Raw genomic sequence first — 22,527 nt, 5'->3', positions numbered from 1 at the left:
ATCCTTGAAAGTTTCAAACCATGAATAGTAGCCTATATAAAGTGCAATCAATAATATTTTTGATTTATAATTAAAATATAGTTTATATGGTGTCTTTCATAGCGTTGCGTTAAAACTGTTTTTACTGTGCTTCCTCCTAGATGTGTTATAGTCTGGTTGAATGCAACATCGTTAGATGGCAGCGGTGGCGAGCATGCTGCACGACTAGTCGGTTTCTATTTCCCGCCATAACTGATTCAGAGGAGAATCTCCTCCCTATCCGTTCATTTACTTGCTTTAAAACTCTGCTTCTTTCTCTGGCCGCTAGTGCACTGTTGTCTATGTTTGTTAACTGCAGTAAAGGAGGAAAGGATTGGCTTTCCTCCACACAAACAATCTCGCATCTTTCTCACAGTTTTCTAGCAGCATATGAGCACACATCGTTTAAAATTCGATCAACCGAGGTTTGTTTATAGCTGTGAACTTAAAAATTATAGAATCTTCCTCGAATTTCAAGGCACATATTTTATTTGGCATTTACTTTCAAAAGAAGAAAAATGTAAGGAGGATGTTCCTCCCTCCCCTCCCCTGAGGAACCGCCACTGGGTACCAGTAATCTGTTTCTGTTTAATAATACGGTAATTAATGTTTCATTCACTTATTTTTATATTTTTCGATTTTATGAATAAATGGCTGTATATACTTTCAATTTGCTCAGATTTCATTTCTAGCCCAAAAGCATGTTTTCTTTTCTGAAGTCAGTTTCTTTCTTTTTGTTTAATAGGAATTTCGGTCATTAACATATTCTGATGTAAATAAATCTGTTAGGTAATTTAAGTTCAACTTACTTTGACAATGAAACTCCGCCTGGCTTGTTAATGAGCTCGTCATGATGCAGAACCGATTCGTTCCAGGGTATTTCTAGGAACTCTAGAATGCGCCTCATCCATTCACCAGGATGAAGTACTAGCTGTTCATAGTACACCATGAAGCAACGCGAAGGTCCCACTTCACGGCACTGGTTGTACATTGTTTGAATAGCAGAATTCCACTTAGTCAGGCATTGGCGGTAGCTCGTTAGATCAAACCCTGTAATAGTCACCTGCAAAATGTACCATAACCATAATCACAATTATTATAATCATCATTGTCGTAATAACAACAATAACAATAGGTAATAATAATAATAATAATAATAATAATAATAATAATAATAATAATAATAATACGTAATAAATTTCCCATTCAACAATGCCCAAATATTTTTCTGGAGCAAATGATTTGTTTTTATTCTTCTCCTCCATTCTTGTCCCTCTGTTCACAAATTTTGTTCCATGTCCCTCTCTTTCATTGATGTACGAATTCCAGGTGTGAGGTCAGAGGTGGTCTTTCCCTTTTCCTGGTCCAAGTGGTATCCATTCCATGATCTCCTTTGGCAATCTTTCAATTGTCATTCTTTTAGTGTGTCCATAACATTTGAATTGGTTTTATTGAATAAAAACAATAATAATTTAATTTCGAACATACATTGAACGTCTAAAATATTTTATTTCTAATTTTGACTGTCGAGATGTCCTTGTAGATCGTATCCGAAAGCCCACCTCTGATTTTGCTTTTAGTTGTGATTTCATACTCCGAACTTCTGATGCCCTACGTCATAATACTTCTAATGTTTAAAATTTTTGCTTTGGGTTTCTTTTGTGGCCTGTTATGCCATAAAACACCATTTAATGTAGAAATAATCACTTTCCGAAATTTATTTTTGTCTTTTAAATTCATTGTAGTAATAGTACCAGTACTGTACTACTGTTGCTGCTGTTAATAATAATAATAATAATAATAATAATAATAATAATAATAATAATAATAATGATAATAATAATTAGGGTGACCAGATTCACATCGATAAAAAAAAGAGGACACAAAGGTTAAAAAAAAGAGGACAGAAGATATTATGTACTTAGATTTATTTATTTTTACTTGGTTATTTAACGACGCTGTATCAACTACTAGGTTATTTAGCGTCTATGAGATTGGTGACAGCGAAATGATATTTGGCAAGATTTGGCCCAGGATTCGCCATAGATTACCTGACATTTGCCAAATGGTTGGAAAAAACCTCGGAAAAAACCCAACCAGTTACCGGTAATCAACCCAAGTGGGGATCGATCCTGCGCCTTAACTACGCCAATGGCTATTTAGATTTAGACTTAGGCCTAAATTGTACTTTAAATTACGTGAATATCTATTTTATTACAAAATATTTACAGTACAGATTTAGGCTAATATCATACTTAAAAGTATGTTAATATTTATTTTATTACAAAATAATTGTGATAAAACTTAATAATAATGATTTTACAGTTAGCTACATATGAAAATCAAATTACATCTATAGGCAAATTACTTGAAAAAGGCGTCAAATCAGAGAACTTCAAAATATCAGGCATATAAGTTGAAAAGGAGGACATTTCTTGATTTTTTTCTCAAATCCGCCCAAAGATCTAAAAAGGAGGACATATCAAGACAAAAGAGGACGTCTTGTCACCCTAATAATAATAATAATAATAATAATAATAATAATAATAATAATAATAATAATAATAATAATAAGGGTGATGATTTTAATGATAATAATAATAATAATAATAATAATATTTATAAGAATGAAAATAATAATAACAAGAATCAAGCCTTCAAAGCTTCTTAGTCCAATGAGTTAAAGTAATTCAAACCATATATATTTCTATTAATATTTGAGGAAAAAAATTCGCTCCGGCGCCGGGGATCGAACCCGAGTCTCTTGGTTCTACGTACCAAGTGCTCTGACCACTGAGCTCCTCAAATATTAATTGTCAATATTACAGATATTATTCTGTGGAAGTAATTAATAATAAAAAAAACCTTTAATATTCTCATAGCTAGCAGTGCATATTTCTGTACAGATTACTGTGCACTTAACTGTGGAATCCCGGCCAAACAGTCACTCAGTTGAGTGCGCCCCGTGTATAATGGCAGTTGACTTGAACACAAAAAAACATCAACGTATATGGCTAACTTGGGGTCCGGCCACAAAGGGAAACACTGAAGGAGGAAGGTTCGGTCCGGTGCTGTGGATTGAATTCGGCATAGCTCAATGGTCAGAGCGCTTGGTATGTAGAACCAAGAGACCTGGGTTCGATCCCCGGCACCGGAGCGAATTTTTCTCCTCAAATATTAATTGTCAATATTACAGATATTATTCTGTGGGAATAATTAATAATAATAAAAAAAACCTTTAACATATATATTTCGCTTCTGCCAATATTTTAGTAGTCTTTTACATGAGCTGTTTCCATCTGTTTCTATATTCCATTATTTTGTCTACTATTAAAAAATATTTAGTTCTGTTTTCTGTTCTACTATCTTCATTTCTTTCTCTATTCAGAAGTTCAGTCAGTGTTTTTCAGGAAGTATACTTCTTCTCTCTCTCTCTCCTTCCCTCCCTCTCTCGTTAAGGCCTCGAATTCATAGATAATGATATAGATAAACTTACTTCTATTCCTAATAATATACAGGGTGATTCACGAAATTCTTGTGTGTTGCAATGTTTTGCACATACTAAATTTCATTATTGTACAAGATACAGTATTGGAGGAAAAAAAAATGTTGAATATTTCCAAAATTTTACTGCTGTAAGCTGTACCCAATCCCTTAAGACCTACCATGAATTGGACTTATCAACACTGATTGTATATAATTACGTCTTCTCCTATATGAAAAAAAATATTTTTACGATTTAAAAAAATTATTCACATTTTTGTTTCCAAATTCAGTTCACTGTGCAGTGATGATGCGTTTCCCACATAACTCAAAAACTATCCAACATTCTGTCATGAAATTTGTTGTGTGTATTTATGCATGTCATATGTACAATATGATGCAAGATCACTTTTCTACCTTTGATAGATTGTCTGATAAAAAATAAATACATTTTATAAAATGGTCAAATATCAGTATTTTCTATTACAGAAAAAAAAAATTATTTATTAAGGAATGTAGTTGTAAACATGAGTTTCAGCAATAAAATAAAAGAGAGAGAACATAAAAAAGGTAACAAGTTTTTTAATTATGGGGGAAACGTTTCATCACTACACAGTGAACTGCCAACATTTTGAATTTTGAAAAAAAATATATAAATAATTTTTTTAAATCGTAAAAATATTTTTTTCATATTGCAGAAGGGCAGGTGTTTTATATATACCAATTTTCATTATTGTACAAGATACAATAATGGAAGAAAAACTGTTTTTTTTTTAATTTTATTTTTTATTTAATTGGGTTATTTTACGACGCTGTATCAACATCTAGGTTATTTAGCGTCTGAATGAAATGAAGGTGATAATGCCAGTGAAATGAGTCCGGGGGCCAGCACCGAAAGTTACCCAGAATTTGCTCGTATTGGGTTGAGGGAAAACTCCGGAAAAAACCTCAACCAGGTAACTTGCCCCAACCGGGATTCGAACCCGGGCCACCTGGTTTCGCGGCCAGACGCGCTGACCGTTACTCCACAAGTGTAGACAAGAAAAAATGTTGAATATTTCCAAAACTTTACTGCTGTAAGGTGTACCTAACCCCTTAAAGAAATTGTGCTGAAGTCGCTCAGTTGTGATGTCACATTGAGTCATAATAACAGTGTGTGACTTCATGTTCATTGCATTCAATTTACATTTGTCTGGTTTAGCTACATTTAGTAAGACTGCTTAGAAGCAAATAAGTTACAATGTGTAGTTCACAGCACTGTGCTTCTAAAAAGATAAATAACTGAGTAACTCTTCAGAATCAGATCCATGTTCTTGTAAACAATTCTCACTCTAAATGACCTGAGGAACAAGCTGATATAAATTCTTGGATTACTCTCTCAGGTGTGCGTGTGTGTGTGTGTGTGTGTGTGTGTGTGTGTGTGCGTGCATGCGCATGTACATGCATGAGTGTATGCATGCAGGTTAATGATATAAAAATTACACAGCGTGTAGTTGTTTCTAAGAACAGTAGTAATAGTTAAGACTAGTTAGAGCATTTACTGTCAATATTCACAAGATATTACCAGGGGCGATTTCTCAGGACATGCTATGCTTGCTGCGCAAGCCCAATATTTTCGTAGAATGTGTATTTCTCAAAATGGGATTACGTACATTAAAATTTATTTTGATTTTTGGAACATTGTATAGGCTAATACCATCCGTAGGTTGCATACCGCAAGTATCGCAACGCTTGCTCATTTCTTGAAGCTACAGGAAAGACGTAGAAACAGTGAGAATATGATGCGCGCACAAGTACCTTCCTCCTTAGTCCATCCTAGGCGCACATGCTTCTGTTATGTGTTGTTAGAAGCTCTGGTCCGAGACCTACACCAACAACTATTTAACGTTACACAGAGCAGTATTGACAGCGGGAATGTGCCGTGATTTGCAAATGCAATGTAATTGTATGAGCGGAATGCATGTGTTAACTGCTGCATGTATTATTAATTCTTAAACATTAATTTGAAGTATTGCAATGAGTTCGGAATTGTGTTTATTGAAACTTTATTATTAAATCCATTTTCCCGAAAGACTATTCAAGAGAAGACAGACATTATAGAGAATATGTACGCTCGTTCAGTGCTGCTCAATACAACAATATACATTGGTTGTCAGGGTCGAAAAAACTAAATAAACTGTTTTGTTGGCCATGTTTGTTATACTATATCGAACTTATACATCTGATAAGCGAATATGGTCCATGACTCATAATGATTTCATAATTATAAAATAAATTATTTAGGCTATGTGGGTCTGATTATTTTTATTAATTATGAATTATTATATCCTCCCAACTTCCCCTATGAATAAAAGAGCAAGCCTAACTTTCGTGACTAGCATTCGCCCCTGGATATTACCACAGTCTAGTATATACAGTCACGAAGCTTGAGAGTTGTTGAGGGTACTAGAAACAATAGACTGTGCCGGTACTATTTCACAGTATCTGTGATGAGGCGATAGTAGCGATCCTAGTGGTTAGCAACTATTTATGGATGCATATTTCCTACGTATTGAACTTCGTGACTGTATATACTAGACTTTGATATTACTATACCTTAGAAGACCGGAGCAGTGCCTGAAGGAAAGTAAATGAAGTCCTGTGTATACGAAAGAGAAATTGACTGCTGGGGTCCTAATTGACCATGGCATACAAAGACATACTTCTCTTTTCAAGTTTCGAGATCTCTGGAGTCTTAGTAAACATCGCCAACCCAACTACCCTATCTCAAGAGTACCCTACCTCTACCATTTCGATACCGTTGACCTGACACACCTTGCATGTGTGCATGTGTGTATGTGTACACTTGTGGCTCTCACCTTTCTGGAAATGATGGAATGCACAGTAGCACGTCCATCACGCAACATAAAGATGAATTTGGCTTGTGGGAATAGTTCGGACAGATAAGCTGCGGATTTAAATGTAAGTGGGTCCTTGTTGCACAGCCGAGGAGCCGGATCGCCATGCCTGGCAATCACCTCCAAGCAGAATGCAGCAATGGCAGAATCTAATACCTGTTGACAGAAAAAAATGCTGAATCTATATCCACGTGACATACACGCTCAAGCTTAGAAAACTAAAATGAATAGAATTATGGGTGGGTTAGATCAGTACTGGGCACTTCTGCTGTGATGGGCCAACAATGTCTACCACAATAATAGAGTTCTGAGTTTCATGTAATTACATACTGGTACTCTTATTTCTTTCCACGTACAGTCTAGAATGTATATATCTTTGTAAATTTGGTATTAACTTTGAAATATTAACATTTAACGTTACCTGTTTTTACGTGTTTGGTACATGTTGCATATTCTGTGTCATTCTATATAAAACTGCATATTTTGGCTTTATCAATTTCTAAATACCGTAGTTACTTTTGGAACAATCAATGTTTGGACAAACAGACATTCCAGCTCAATTGCTGACCATTCTCCTACATTATCTTCTATTATCTACTGCAAAGCCTTCTTAATGATTTATATCAATCTCTTGGATAATCGTCCCATTGCCTTCTACCAGGAAACCTGATTAATGTCACGATTTTGATAAGTCTACCTTCCATTCGGAAAACATGGTCACTCCACTTCATTTTTCAGTTTTTAGACTCCCATGCCACATCTTTGGTAGCATACGTTGGCAGACGTGTTGGTTTGTCTATTAATAAATGGAATCTTAAAGTTTTTAATTCAACGGTCATAAATTTAATTCTATTCTTCAGACTAATGAACATTAGTTTGTTAAATATATCACTGTCAACGAACCTCTGAAATAACATTCTTGCTATTAGATAACAGGGCCTCTAAAGACCAATTTTAAACTCTTTCTTGTTTGAAAAGTGCTAGGATTAAAGCCAGTAGCAGTTGGTGACTGAAATCCTCGATGAGGTTTGATATAACTAGTTTAAGTACCTCCAACAGAAAATATTTGTTACTGCTATTCATAAAATTAATTATTATTGTTATTAAATTATCAATATAATGATAATAATAATAATAATAATAATAATAATAACAATTATTATTATTAATTGTTATTATTATTATTATTATTATTATTATTATTATTATTATTAATGAAAATAATAATGTCACTAACCAAGTAAGTTGCTATGCTGAGAGTTTGTTTCAGTGATTGAATGTGATGAAGCAATGCATATTACGCCCGGATCTGAAGAAGTATTTGTTGAAATTCCCCTGGAAATATTTTTCAGATCGCTGCTGAAGCTCAGTAGACACACTGTTTCTTTTCTTTTTTTGACAGCAATAAGCACAGACAACTTACTTACTTATGGCTTTTAAGCAGTAGCAGCTGGTGATCGAAATCCTCGGTGAGGCCAGATGCAACTAGTTTAAGTGCTTCCGATAGGAAATATTTATTCATGATATTAATTATTACTGACATTATTATTATTATTATTATTATTATTATTATTATTATTATTACGAAAAAATAATAATTTTGCTTACCAAATAAGCTGTTATGCCGTGAGTTTCAGTGATTGTTTCAGTGTGATGAAGCAACCCATATTATATGTTGAAATTCCCCTTTCTTTCTTTTCTTTTTATTTTTGTTTTCTTTGATAGCAGCAAACAAGGCCAACAGAAAACTTTATTTTCCACCACATTATCACTTAACCATTTATGTTGCCCATATCAGGATGCAATAGAGAAATGTTCAGTTTAAATTCTCGTAACTTTAAAGAAGAAGAATTTAACATTTCTAATGAAAGTTACAGACTTATAGTAATATTTTCACGTCAAACATTATTCAAATATCAGTGAGTCCAAGTACAATTATGGTGTACAATGACACTGTGAAATGTTTTCTTAGGGTTTTCCCATTTTCAATAATAATAGTCCATCGATTCTCCATATTTTATCAACACTCTTATCACCAGGGGCCTGTTTCTCAAAACTCATGGACTAGTAATATTAGTCTGTACAGTAGTAATATTAGTTTATTTTACAAGTCTGTGTTTCTAGAAACTACAAGGGTAAAGTAGTAGTTACCAGTTCACAGATTAGTAATATTGGTCGATTTCACCAGTTCATAAGTGATTCTGTTTCTCAAAATGCTAATCTAGTTGATTATACTAGTATTCAACAGGAATATTCCTACAAGACTCTAAAGACTGGTGATTTCTATATTATCAGTTACCAGTGACAACCTTTCTCAGATAATCAAAACAAAATTTGTATTTATTTTTTTAATACATGTGGTTTAGTGATTCCGATTGAAGTGATAAAGTTGTTGTGAGAAGAGCTAAAACTATATTGAGAAAGAACAATTATTATTCCTTTACGGGAGCATTTATTTAAATATAATGAACAGTTTAGGTAAAGTGGTGAAAAGCTTGGAGTCAGCCTCAGTAGCGTACTTGGTATAGCGCTGGCCTTCTATACTCGAGGTTGCGGGTTTGATCCCGAGCTAGGTCGATGGCATTTAAGTGTGTTTAAATGCAACAGGCTCATGTCAGTAGATTTACTGGCATGTAAAAGAACTCCTGCAGGACAAAATTCCGGCACACTGGCAATGCTGATATCTCTGCAGTTGCGAGCATTGTTAAATAAACCATAATTTGAATTTTGAAAAGCTTGGAGAGTTGTTAAATATAGTGGAACCTGCCATAACAAGACATATAATAGAAGTCATGGATTATCAGCAAAGCTTCAAATACAAATTGCTCTACAAATTGGGATGTTGATTATTTTCCAATGCCATCAGGTCTTTCTCTCCCAGACCAGCAACACATGTAGAATATTTTCCTAATAATCTAATACCAATTCATCAACTGCAGTGAATTTTGCTGGCTTTCCTCCTCCATTGCCAGTTCTTCTGGCATTGTCAACTTTAGCCTACAAATTAAATATAAAACGACATTAATATATGAATAGATCAAATGTAAAACTGAAAAAAAAAAAAAAAAAAAAAAATTAGCGAATTTTTCATTAAGTTATAAATGGCATTCATGTCGGCAGTAGACCCACTAACTACATAATATGTTTATATTATGATACCACAGTCTAGTATATACAGTCACGAAGCTCAATAGGTAGTAAATATGCATCCATAGATAGTTGCTAACCACTAGGATCGCTAATATCGCCTCATTACATACAATGCGAAATAGTACCGGCTCAGTCTATTGTTCCTAGCACCCTCACAACTCAAGCTTCGTGACTGTATATACTAGAATGTGATGATACTGTGAACTTGAATTGGTACTCATCAAAGTTGCTATCTTAATGTTGGGCCAGTAAGTGTCCCTAACGTATGCATAATCTTTGTTCTGAGGTATCAGTTCCACAGCCTCACACATTACAACATTTTTTGTCCATTCATTTACTTTATAATTTTTTCTTATTGTGCTTGAAAAAGCACCGGATAGTATATTCTTTGATTCATTAATCATATTGAGTATAGTTAATTTGCTTTCAATTGATGGAATTTTAACCGAAAAGAGAAATCAAAACCAAAACACAAAAAACTTAGCCTTCTAACCTCAAATAACAATACCTACCAATGACTATAAACAAATGAACTCAATCAGCTGACTAGTGAAAGAGATCATGTGACTAGTGAAAAATTGTCACAAGTTACTAGACTGGTAAAATAGTTTGAGAAACAGAATCTACTAGAGCTGGTGAAATATACTCTGGTAACTAGTAACTGGTGAACTACTAAACCAGTATTTTTTAGAAACAGGCCCCAGGACAGAAACTGAAGAAAACTACTACATTGTATAATTACTCCATGAAGAAAATGTCATAGGATTCAAAACAGTACACTTGTGACTTTCTCAAGACAGACATCATACTGCGATAATGCATTATTAAAAACAAAGGAAGATTCATAAATGGCGGACAGGTAAATACTACTTTTTAGCTATACTTAAAAGTAATCCATTCACTGTACTGATATATTTCATAACAAACTGACAATAACATCTAGTAACTTGATGTTACTTTGTTAAAAATCCGGTACCTCTTTTGATAAACCTGCTTCTTCTAATCTAACACTCTCCTTTTGAGATTTGAGCCAATGGGACCTCATCTGCAAAATTCGTGGAATTACTCTCGTCTCCTGGCCGCACCTGCAAAAAAAATAATTATAAATTATTAATGAACAGACAGGAAAAACATCAATTAATCAATTAAATAATTAAATAAATATGTCGGCCAGCCAGTCAGTGAGTAAGATTTTGAATGAATCAATCAGATACACAATTGATCGATCTATCCAACCAGTTCTTGATTATGTCAGTCAATAGGATCATCACGAAAGTCAATCAAATCGCTTAGTGCAATCAGTGAGTCCAGCCAATACAGTAAGTGAAGTCAATTCAATCAGTCAGTAAAGTAAAACAAGTCACTGAATGAAGCCAATCAATCCAGTCACTAAAGCCAACCCAGTCAGTCAGTGAAATCAATCCAGTTAGTCATTGAAGCCAATCAAATCAGTTAATGAAATCAATTCAGTTAGTCATTGAAGCCAATCAAATCAGTTAATGAAATCAATTCAGTCAGTCATTGAAGCCAATCAAATCAGTTAATGAAATCAATTCAGTCAGTCATTGAAGCCAATCAAATCAGTTAATGAAATCAATTCAGTCAGTCATTGAAGCCAATCAAATCAGTTAAAGAAATCAATTCAGTCAGTCATTGAAGCCAATCAAATCAGTTAATGAAATCAATCCAGTCAGTCATTGAAGCCAATCAAATCAGTTAATGAAATCAATCCAGTCAGTCATTGAAGCCAATCAAATCAGTTAATGAAATCAATCCAGTTAGTCATTGAAGCCAATCAACTCAGTTAATGAAATCAATTCAGTCAGTCATTGAAGCCAATCAAATCAGTTAATGAAATCAATCCAGTTAGTCATTGAAGCCAATCAAATCAGTTAATGAAATCAATCCAGTCAGTCATTGAAGCGAATCAAATCAGTTAATGAAATCAATCCAGTCAGTCATTGAAGCCAATCAAATCAGTTAATGAAATCAATCCAGTTAGTCATTGAAGCCAATCAAATCAGTTAATGAAATCAATCCAGTTAGTCATTGAAGCCAATCAAATCAGTTAATGAAATCAATCCAGTTAGTCATTGAAGCCAATGAAATCAGTTAATGAAATCAATCCAGTCAGTCATTGAAGCCAATCAAATCAGTTAATGAAATCAATCCAGTTAGTAATTGAAGCCAATCAAATCAGTTAATGAAATCAATTCAGTCAGTCATTGAAGCCAATCAAATCAGTTAATGAAATCAATTCAGTCAGTCATTGAAGCCAATCAAATCAGTTAATGAAATCAACTCAGTCAATCATTGAAGCCAGTCAAATCAGTTAATGAAATCAATTCAGTCAGTCATTGAAGCCAATCAAATCAGTTAATGAAATCAATTCAGTCAGTCATTGAAGCCAATCAAATCAGTTAATGAAATCAATTCAGTCAGTCATTGAAGCCAATCAAATCAGTTAATGAAATCAATCCATCAGTCTCTGAACCCTATCTACTCAGTCTCTCTAGTCGCTCCAGACAATCTATTCGTTCAGGATAATAAAAAATCAAATAAATCCGATTTGATCCAGTAAATTCAATCGGCAGCAAAGGCAAACCTTTCAGTGCAGTCGGTACACTCAAGTCGATGCAGTCACTTCAATAAGTTGGGCCAATGAAACAAATCAACCAAATGAGTTAGTCCAGTCAATCGACTTTTTTTAGTTCAGTGAATCAAATCAGTCAGTCAGCCCAGTCAAATTAGTCTATATAATTAGTCAGTGATTCAGTTCAGTAATTCAACAGTGAGTCTAATCAATATAAACAGTTCGTCTTGTCAGTCAGCCTGTCAGTTCTGTCCAATAGTTTGGTCAGTCCAATCAATCAGTGAGTTAGTTCAGTAAGAAAGTCAGAATAATCAGTCATTGAATTCGGCATTTACGAGTGAAATAATATTACGCAGTTCTATGTATTATGTAATATATGCATTCAACTTTTCTAATGAATAAATATTTTACTACAGACTGTATATTGAGAAGAAGTTTTGGGTTTTTCAGCTGCTCATCTAAATTTGATCTTTCCGAAGTTTCGGAACTACAGTATATACCAGCCCTGGTTATAAAGGGGAACTGAAAGGGAAGGGAGAAACGCCCACCCATGCCCTTTTCGCTTACACCACCTTAGAAACAAAAGAACCTCATTCCGTCGGAACCTGGCCACTTAGCCACTCGTTATGAGTGCACCTCTGCATATTAGTGTGATGGACATTGTGCCACTGTCACGTATCTGTGACACAGTTTGGCCACTAAAGGAAAACTAAGAGGATTCAATCTGGCATCAGAATTTGAATCCGGTGTGGCTTAGTGGATAGAGCGTCAGCATGTAGAGCTGAAAACCCGGGTTCGATTCCTGGTAACAGAGAGAATTTTTCTCTGTTCCACCGGTCCTTCATCACATGCAGAATTCATGCACGGATATATCATATTATGTACTTTACTACATCGCTATAATAGTTTAAAAGAAATTTAAAAATTCTACTTTCCAGATACGAGTATGTATTTATTTTCTTATCTATTTTTGTTACGTGCTGGATGAGTCAGAATAAGATTTTCCGGTAGTGGGTCGAGAAAATGCCTCCAAAACTTGGAATGGACCGGTAAAATGCATTACCCGAAGAAAATACAGTACATTTCACATAAAAAAAGAACTGTGATGATAAAAGAAAGTGTAGATCAAACTGAGAGGGCAGGCCTCTAGGCCTACACTAGATTTTGCCAAGGTAAAACTTACATTATCTTTATCTCGTGAAATGAATATTACTGAAAACCTACGTAGAAACCGAACATATGTCAGTAAGACATAAAGGATTATAAACAACGCCAAACGATCTGGTATTTTAAATAGGGGAGTCTAATCAAGAAGATTAATTCTTGTGTCACGAGTCTCTAACGAAACTAAACATAAAATATCAGATTCTAGAATACTTACCTGACTTCAGGATGTGCATCGAGCATGGCTCGCATTAGGGTTGTCCCCGATCGAGGCACGCCACCGATAAATATGAGCGGCATATATCTGTCATAAGGGTACACTTTTCTATCCTCACCCAACACATAGTTCTGGAATGCAATTTTTAACATTATATACATTGTTAAAACATAGTTATACATAACGCAAAACAAGTGTGGAATATTACTCCCACTTATGACTTTCAGGTACGGTGATATAACATTTTACACACAAAAGTTGTTGGAAGAGTCAAATAATACAGTGCATACATTTTACCTTTCCATGTTCGCTTGTATGCAGCTGCACTAGGCACTGCCGCTTCCGCTCTATCTACATCCGCAAGCGCGGATATGCACTATATTGTATCAGTGTTTTAGAAAAAAAAGTTCAGGTACAGTATACACAATGTGACAATAGTACATTATGCAACGAGCCTATAATGGTAATAATTAAGACGCGAGTATGTTTATGAAACGAGCTTGCGCTCGTTTCATAATTTTCATACAAGCATGGTCGAGCATAAAAATATTTTCAAATGACACCTACATATTTTTAATGCGCAATAACGTTAATCTACGATCCTGCAGTAGACACAAAATGTGACGTAGCAACACTGTTAAATGTCAGTAACTCATTATCTGTAAAAGACAGACAACATAAACACACACACATATTAAATAGTAGGCTTAAATAACAGACACTCTACTTAATTTACTTTATTCCACAGTGGATATTTTAAACACTGTTATAAAAGTATTGAAAAATGCAACAGATTTTGCTCATTCCCCATCTTCAATTGCTTGCCACGTCCAAAGTACAAGAACTGGATCTAAACATATTGAGAGTGAAAAACACAGGTAAACACGAGCTTTTCAAATCTGTGTCCAGATTCTAATTAGCTTTATTGGTTAAGAGTTTTGGTAGGTCTACAAGTTTTTAATAAAGCTTTGTTATACAATACTGTACGAAATCCGCTGTGATATCTGTATCATGTCGGCGCGAAGTAAGCATGCCGAGTACATGCGCCAAAATACTGTAATAATAAAACTTCAAACACAGACACACGAATAGGCATACATTAAATGACGTTATTCCATGGTAACTAACCTTTGATTGAGGTTCTGGCTGATATGTACATCTATTATCAGGCAGTACATCTCACTTGATGATATGTGTCAGAGGAAGAACAATTGTTTGTATACATGTGAAGTCTGATTATGTACCTAGTCGGCGATGTATGCAATGGAGGAGAAAAGGAACTGACCACACTACCCGATTATCTCCTGGCCTAGTTGCCTCATAAGTGGTGTATTGTTGGTATCACTTGTGAGGTTCAGACCTATCTTCGGACAGTTTTCAACTTCATCTTTATGTTCAGGTGCCATGTCTCTCGAAACAGGACAACTGATTGAAGTGAAGAGAATAATCCTACTAACACTATCATGTGTCGAATACAATTTCACGATCGCGGAAACCTTGGGCCCATAAGACAGTTTAAATTTTATGATTTTGTTTATCCACCCACTTCCAGTTGACAAGGGGTTGCCGGCTGGGCTAGTGGTAGCCTACGATACCCTTATTGTCTTCTTTCATGTTAAGGAATTTCTGTACAGTTCTCAAAACTAAATTTGCCATTTTTGTAACACATTAGATCTTGAAATCCAAGTTATGTCCGCAGTCAGGAAGTAAAGCAAGCTTTAGGACTTTGAAACAGCTGTCCGTGTCCATGTCTGAGTGTGTCCGAAAAACAAGAGTTAAATTTATCATTATTTCTATATCATTTCAGTTTGGACACAAAAAATCTGTCCGTATATGAGGAGTGTCGTGTATCTTGGAGGTGTCCGTAAGGAGAGGTTTCACTGTGTGTGTGTCTATGTATATATATATATATACATATATATACATATATATATATACATATATATACATATATATATACATATATATATATATATATATATATATATAGTTGGGGATGGATTGAAGTAAGTTAATGTGGAAATTGCTATCATAATTTTTATGACATTGTCTGTGGCCAATACATCTGTAGAACGTTTATTTTCCAAGTTAAAATTAATAAAAAATTAATTTTATTAAAAAATCGCATGGCACAACCACGGATAAATAATTTATTTCACGAGTTGTTTAGTCAACTGTCCGAAGACAGGTTGGAACCTCATAAGTGATACCAATAAGGCATCAATCATGAGGAAACTAAGTCAGGAGATAATGGGGTAGGGCGCCTATTGAACATGAAATTTTGGCGGAGATTGATTTTAAAGACAAAGTTTACGATTCTGCGTCCTATAAACGCTATTATTTTCCAAATCATTCCAAAATATGGAAAATAATGTACCGCTCCTGATATGTTATATAGACGTTGCTTGAAATCAGTTTTCTCGCGACCAGACGCGATAGTTTAGTACAGACATGTCAAGCGCAGGCATCTCTAGCCTTTAAAGGGGTGTAACAGTGATGTAGAAGATCTTTTAAGCGTATGCCTGCTTGCGGTTCCGTAAGAGGAAGTGTCTAGACTCCTTGTGAGAGGGTACAATAGGCCCGCGCTTGACACAGCTCCGGACTAGTACATGGCGAGGAATGCAGAACCTGCTTAAGGGCTATTCCATCTCAAATCGATCGAAATATAGAGAAAATTGCCCCTTGCAATTTTTAAATACAATGAAACTTTTTCTGTCCGTAGGCGACTGTGATATAATGCTTTGAGGCATCAGAACTTAATAATGTTTAAATTAATAATATTTAAATTGATCGTATTTTCATAAAATTAGCAACTTTAACTGTTGTGGCTGCGAAACCCTTTCACCCAATGATCAAAATCATGGTTTATTTTGATGCTGAGAAGTTAAAGATTATATTGACATGTAAACAGTTTTTCTTACTTTTTCTGGAAATGAAGAAATTTAGATTTTTCTTCATTAAGACGCCTTTGGCCACGAAAAAATATTTTTAAAATATATGGTTAGATTCCGCATTGAAAGTACAAATAAACACATATTTTTGACTGGTGGTACGTTGATAAGAAAGTATTGAAAATATCAAATAAAGAAAATAAATAGTACGCGCGTGAACTAACCAGCTGACTGTGAGGTGGGAGATAGCCGAGGGAAGCAGGGCCAGTAGACATAAACATGAGGTGTCGTCTAGCAGCGCATGGCTGTGCTAGCTTTATCACAGGTTTTCATAAACACAGGAGTAAAATGACGCCCAACGCTCGCTTATCTTCAGCTCTCGACCAGTGCGTGCGGTACTACGCCGTTCAAGTCTAGGCGTGTGAAAATAATCTATTTAATACCCTCGAAACTTATTGCCGTGCCACTAAACAAACAATGCAGAATCCCTCTTAATAATGCAAGGTTTTTTCTCAATATTTTTTTACACTTTAACAAATGGCCAAAAAGCCTAAAAGCAAGTAAAATCAGATTATCTGTCTCTCTGTGTACAATAAAAATAAGGATTACTTCTTAACATAACCTACCAAATGTCAGCTTCAAAATAAGCTCTCGTTCAATGTTCTGCAGTAAATGGTTCCAGAGTTCTGAGCGCTGAAAGAGGCTTGTTTTTTATAAAATACGCTAAATTTGTCGCTCAATAATACGAAAACCGTTTGACTTTCGATAGTATATTTTTGAAAATGCACTCCCCTCAGCACCTTGTATAAGTAGGGAAAAGATTAGAGTATAAAAAATGCGAGGTTTTTTTACTGATCGATTTCATATGGAATAGCTCTTAAGATGCTCGTATTAAGTATTATGAAGGGACTAATATGAAATCGCTATGTCAGTGTGAGTACTTACATCCCGAGGCATCATAATAGGTCTATGGTCGTCCCAGCCAGCACAAGACGTCAGCAGCCGGTAGAGCACCCACGCTGCAACCAACGTGGCGGCCAGACAGAGAGCCAACTTGCGCCCCCCACGGCCCATTCTATCTCTACCTCATGGCGGGTATACTGCTGCAACAAACAGCACCACATCTTGCTCTTAATATGAACGTAAGATTCCAATTAAATAGGCAAACATATACATATAAATACAACTGTAGTGCAGTGTTGCCATACCTACTGATTTAGCAGGAGATTTCCTGTTTTCCATTGAATCTACTGTTCTACTGATTTTTTGTCAAAAGTCAGAATTTCTCCTGCCTTTTTGGCATGCTGCAGTCACCCAGTTCTATGCCCGGATTTTCAACTCATTACTTCAGTACACATATATTATGTCATCATGTCTTATTTTTGCATCTTATACACAAGTCAATGTTTTCGTCTCCCTGCTCATAATGCGTCGCCACAATGATGCTTACAAGAAGCAAGGTGTCGCCTCTCGCCTGGAGTCCAGCGGCGGATTATGATAGCAGCACACAGCACACAGCAGATAAAGACCATGTTTTATAGACATGGCTCAGAGGAAACAAAGTGTTGGAAAATCGCAAAAACTGTAAGTTAAATTAAAATGTTCACATATTTTTTCTAATTAGATTACTATGTATACATACATTCAGGATTCATGAACATTTTAATATTTTAAGTCTGTTATGATTTTTTTTGTTGCGATTTTCCAACACTTTGTTATTTTGGACATATCCCCTTTTGCAAATCGACGACAGAATTAAGTTATTTCATTATTGTCTTGGGGACTCGGGGAACAGAGGAAGAACGAAACTTATTCAGTAGTGGTTTGTTTCTGATTGTGAATACGTGAAACAGTGAGAAAGTGAAATGTAGGTAATGGCATTTTGGTGTTACATATCTTGCATAGTGAACTTTTAAAATGAGTGAAAGTGTCCCAGGAAGAAAGAAAAGTAAATACTCCCAGAATATTATAAATCAGAGTGGAAAAATGATGAACAGTTTAAAGGATAGTTATGTAAAAGCAAGAAAGGGGATAATTTTTCGTCTGTTATAGTCCCAGTACTGTATTTAATATCACCTTTAAAATAAATCTCGTTGTATTGAAAATCTTTTGTGAATACACGAAAAATTCCTGATTAATACATTTTAATACAAACTTGCATGACTTAGTTACGTACGCTGAGTAGAGATGACAGTAATTACTCGTGTATTTAGCAAAATTGTTCCATTTCATTGGTTAGGGATGTGCTATATAGTAATACAACAGTATCATCTTTCTTACAGTACACTGTTTTGTAATTAATATTATAATACAAAGAGGAAATTCATGTTTAATTAATCTACTGTAATCTCCTGTTTTTTTCGATGATTTTCTCCTGATTTTCGTGAGCAGGTCGTGGCAACACTGCTGTAGTGAAGTCATGTGTACTAATCGAGCATAATCAATACAGAGAATCTTTATTAATGACGAATTAGGGTTACCATGAGAAGGAATTCTATAGGAGGACATGGCGTCTAAAATAAGAGGACACTGCTGAAAAAAGGGCTTTTTAAAAATTGGTATGAACAAAATTAAAGATAAAAATTGTGGCTCATCTTAGTTAGTTCTCTCACTAAAAAGAGTAAGATTACAAAAAAGAGTAATTAGAATAATAGTAGGTGCCAAATCTAGGGAATCGTGTAGGATATTTAAAAAAAAACTACAAATAATGCCCATGGCTTGTCAGTATATCTCTTCCTCGTATGTAATCGTGAAAACTTTGTAACTAATTCAACAGTTCATAGCATAAATACATGTCAAAAATAACTTTCATACTCTATCGGCAAGTCTATCGTGTTATCAAAAAGGAGTGCGTTATATGGCAGTAAAAATTTTTAATAGCCTCCCTATCGATATAAAAAATGAAACTCAAAACATAAGATTATTTATAGCCAAATTAAAGAAGTGCCTAATTTCTCACGCCTTCTATTCTGTAGGTGAATTCATGACATTCAATAACACTTCATGAAATTGATACTAAAACTATGTGTTGTACTAGTAGATTATATTGTAAATCTCGTCTGTATATATTCAATCTAGACTGTGACTATAAATTAGGGGTGCTATTCATAGACATTTCGCAGCACGCGCTACGAGCGTGCTAAACTAGCCCCTGCTATCCACTGGTTACTTGTACAGAATTCAAATCATATCATATCGCTAACACTGGTTTATGAATTCGAAAAACGCTGATCATCCACTGGAAGCCCGCGCTAAGAATGTCTATGAATAAGGATAGTACTAAGTTTTTTGACTTGTTCCATATTCTAGCTGTAAAGCAATGTATGAATACCATGGAATGTTAATAAATACAATACAATACAATACAATACTAGTTGCTGGATCAGCATTACATCTGTACCCTATTTATCGGTGGAGCCCACTTTGTGCACAAGAGCCTGAAGAGACAAACTTATCTTGTAACAAATAACTATGGAATTGTTCACAGGACATGTCCTGGAAATTATATTTCACCATGATGATACCTCAGACTGTCTCCGTTAGCATGCGATTTCGTTCTTTTGGCCATTGAGCAGATATTAGGGAAAGTACTCTCTCATCACTTCCATTGTGACTTGGGATAAATAAACAGAATTGACATATTTTTAAGAGTTCTAAGAAAGTTTCAGTGCTCGCAGAACTATTGGAATTGAAGAATTTGCACCATCGTTTATCTAAACTTAAATCTTTGTCCAAATTAACTTGATTGGCATATCTTTGTATATTGCAGAATAAAATTGATAAAATAGCTTAGAATCATGAATAGTGACGTTTTTAGAGTGTAAGAATTCAATGCATATCAAAAGGTCATCATATTTTATGTTTTTTTATGTACTTCGACTTCAACCATTGAAAGCAGTTAAATTCTTTCATAGGTTTTCGCCATTTGTTTAGATATTCTATGCATAATATCGCACATTGTTCAATATTCATGTTAATTCTAGTTGAAATGCGAAATGCCGGACATTTCAATTTCTTTTTTTAAATGCCTGCCGGACAGGATAAAATGATTAAAAATGAGGACATGTCCTCCTTTTGCCGGACGGATGGTAACCCTATGACGAATGTTTACCTATTATGAAAAAGTTATTCTCATTTTTATCAGCGTTCTTCATCACTAATATTCGTTAAATATGTCAGAAAGTTTGGTCTAAAATCACTTGACAACTAAGCCAGTGGTTTCATTTGTATCCCACCCCAGAATACCCCCAACTGCAATTCTACTCGCTACAAGTGTCTTTATGAACAGGCAGATTGGAATAAAAAGGAAGGCAAAGCTATCCCCTATAAACGATATACTGGCGCTTGGGAGACATGCTTTCTTGACCTCGGCACTAGAATGAGATGGTGTGGTCGGCACACGCTACGACCGTCTTTGATACCTGCGAAAGACCCGGTACTCAATTTGATGGGACGCTGAGTGAACCTTGGGGCCCTTATGGAAATTTTGGCAAACTGAGCTATTCAGCCGCCACCCATGCAAGGTGATTCTGAAATAATAGAACAAGATCTTATACAAGTGAAATAAACAAAATCTGCGTGTCCGAATCGTAATGATGTCTAAGACAAAGTATATTACTGAATAACAAGAATGTTGCTCCGACTTAAAACAGTGTGTCCCTTATTGTTTGGTGTGCGCTGAATCCGAAAATGCATCTCTTTTCTTCGTATCACGTAAGGTTTTTAAGATATATTATGATTTCACTTTTCGATAAGCGCTCTCCCAGGAAACATCTGGCTCGGGTTGTAAATCAAAACAAAAGCTAATGCATTTTATGAGTTTATGACTGATTTCCGGTTTTTATGGTTGTTGGCATGTTCTTTTGTACTTCTAATAAGTAAACAGGTACAAATCCCTTCTCTTCAGTAAATTTCATAACAGTTCAAAGTGAGGTCCACGCATTGAACAAATAAGGGTGTGGTTTTCAGTATTTAAAAGAAAAAGTTTACCATTTCATCGGTCCACAAATTCACAAAGTTATGGCTGACTCTTTGTTTGAGGAAAAGCTTTCCGTTACACAAAAAAATGGCATGGCGCGCTTTCAAAGATGTTTGCTCAAATTTCCTTGGAAATTCAAGGGCAGACAACTACATAGAACTTATTGTGGAAACCATGTCAAGTGCATATGTAAAAATTGGGTGTAATATGTCTCTCAAAATACACTTTTTACATTCTCATTTGGAGTTCTTTCCTCCTAACTTTGGAGCGATAAGCAACGAGCATGGGGAAAATTTCTTCAAGAAATATCTGAAATGAAAAGACGATATAAAGAAAGATCATCATCCAGCATGCTTGCAGACTATTGTTGCTGCCTTGTAAAAGACAGCCCCGGGTCTAGTTATAAATAGAAGTCATCCAGAAAAGAATTTTAAATTTAAGTTCAAATTCCGAGATTTTCTCATTATACACATTAAATATTTTTATTGTTGTGTTTTAAACTATAACATCATTTTTGTATCCATTACACATTATGAGCCATTTTGAATCTCTAGTGTGTTGTAATTTTACCAGTAGCAGTGAATTTTTTTTTTTTTTCAGAAAAAATTCAATTCATTTTCCCCGGAAATTGGTACGTGATGGGGCAATTTTGTTTTTAAATTCAGATTTAGAGAACGCATACTAGTAATATTCACCTATTTTTATTTCGGAGCAAGACAAAAGTAAAAATTTGTTGTTCAGTGTAATTAGGATTAGATGGTTAAGAAATCAGGACACTGGCAATCACAGAAGCTGTACTCACGAACATATCGTTGAACAGGAATCATAGGTGATAATATGTTTTCGAACGAGCTGATGTGCAGTAAGTAGTTTGTACTTGTTGCGCACCAGAAATGGGAAAGTAGGCCTACTCTGTTTTAAAAATAGTTGATGTGTTGTGCAGATGGCGTACCACTTCATGTGACCAGCACGACTGCGCACCCCACATTCCATTCAGGAGATTTTTAGTGCAAAGATAGACAGACACAGATCGCGAGGCGCCCGACCAAAATGCTCGAATCTTCTTCGTCCGAACTCACACTTTTGAGGATATGGTTTATGACCAAACTGTTCACTGAGAGCGAGATCTCCTGCTA

The 22,527-nt window shown here is 35.1% G+C and overlaps 1 protein-coding gene across 5 annotated transcripts in view; it reads right to left on the bottom strand.

The window, feature by feature from the left end:
- Positions 1–22,527, bottom strand: part of Tpst (tyrosylprotein sulfotransferase) — a 1,264,187-nt gene that overhangs the window by 13,713 nt on the left and 1,227,947 nt on the right. For 4 of the 5 annotated variants that reach the window (XM_069813114.1, XM_069813112.1, XM_069813115.1 and 1 more), the window contains 5 exons: positions 17,359–17,516; positions 13,523–13,653; positions 10,525–10,633; positions 6,360–6,554; positions 828–1,081 (listed from right to left, as the gene is read on the bottom strand). In XM_069813114.1, coding sequence (XP_069669215.1) covers positions 828–1,081; positions 6,360–6,554; positions 10,525–10,633; positions 13,523–13,653; positions 17,359–17,487 — 818 coding nt within the window. In that variant the 5' untranslated portion in view covers positions 17,488–17,516. The remainder of the gene's footprint in view (positions 1–827; positions 1,082–6,359; positions 6,555–10,524; positions 10,634–13,522; positions 13,654–17,358; positions 17,517–22,527) is intronic. The other variant, XM_069813113.1, reaches the window with a different exon arrangement.

This window comes from Periplaneta americana, chromosome 16, assembly GCF_040183065.1.
Source record: "Periplaneta americana isolate PAMFEO1 chromosome 16, P.americana_PAMFEO1_priV1, whole genome shotgun sequence".
Taxonomy (NCBI): domain Eukaryota; kingdom Metazoa; phylum Arthropoda; class Insecta; order Blattodea; family Blattidae; genus Periplaneta; species Periplaneta americana.
This window is presented reverse-complemented; position numbering and strand designations above follow the sequence as displayed.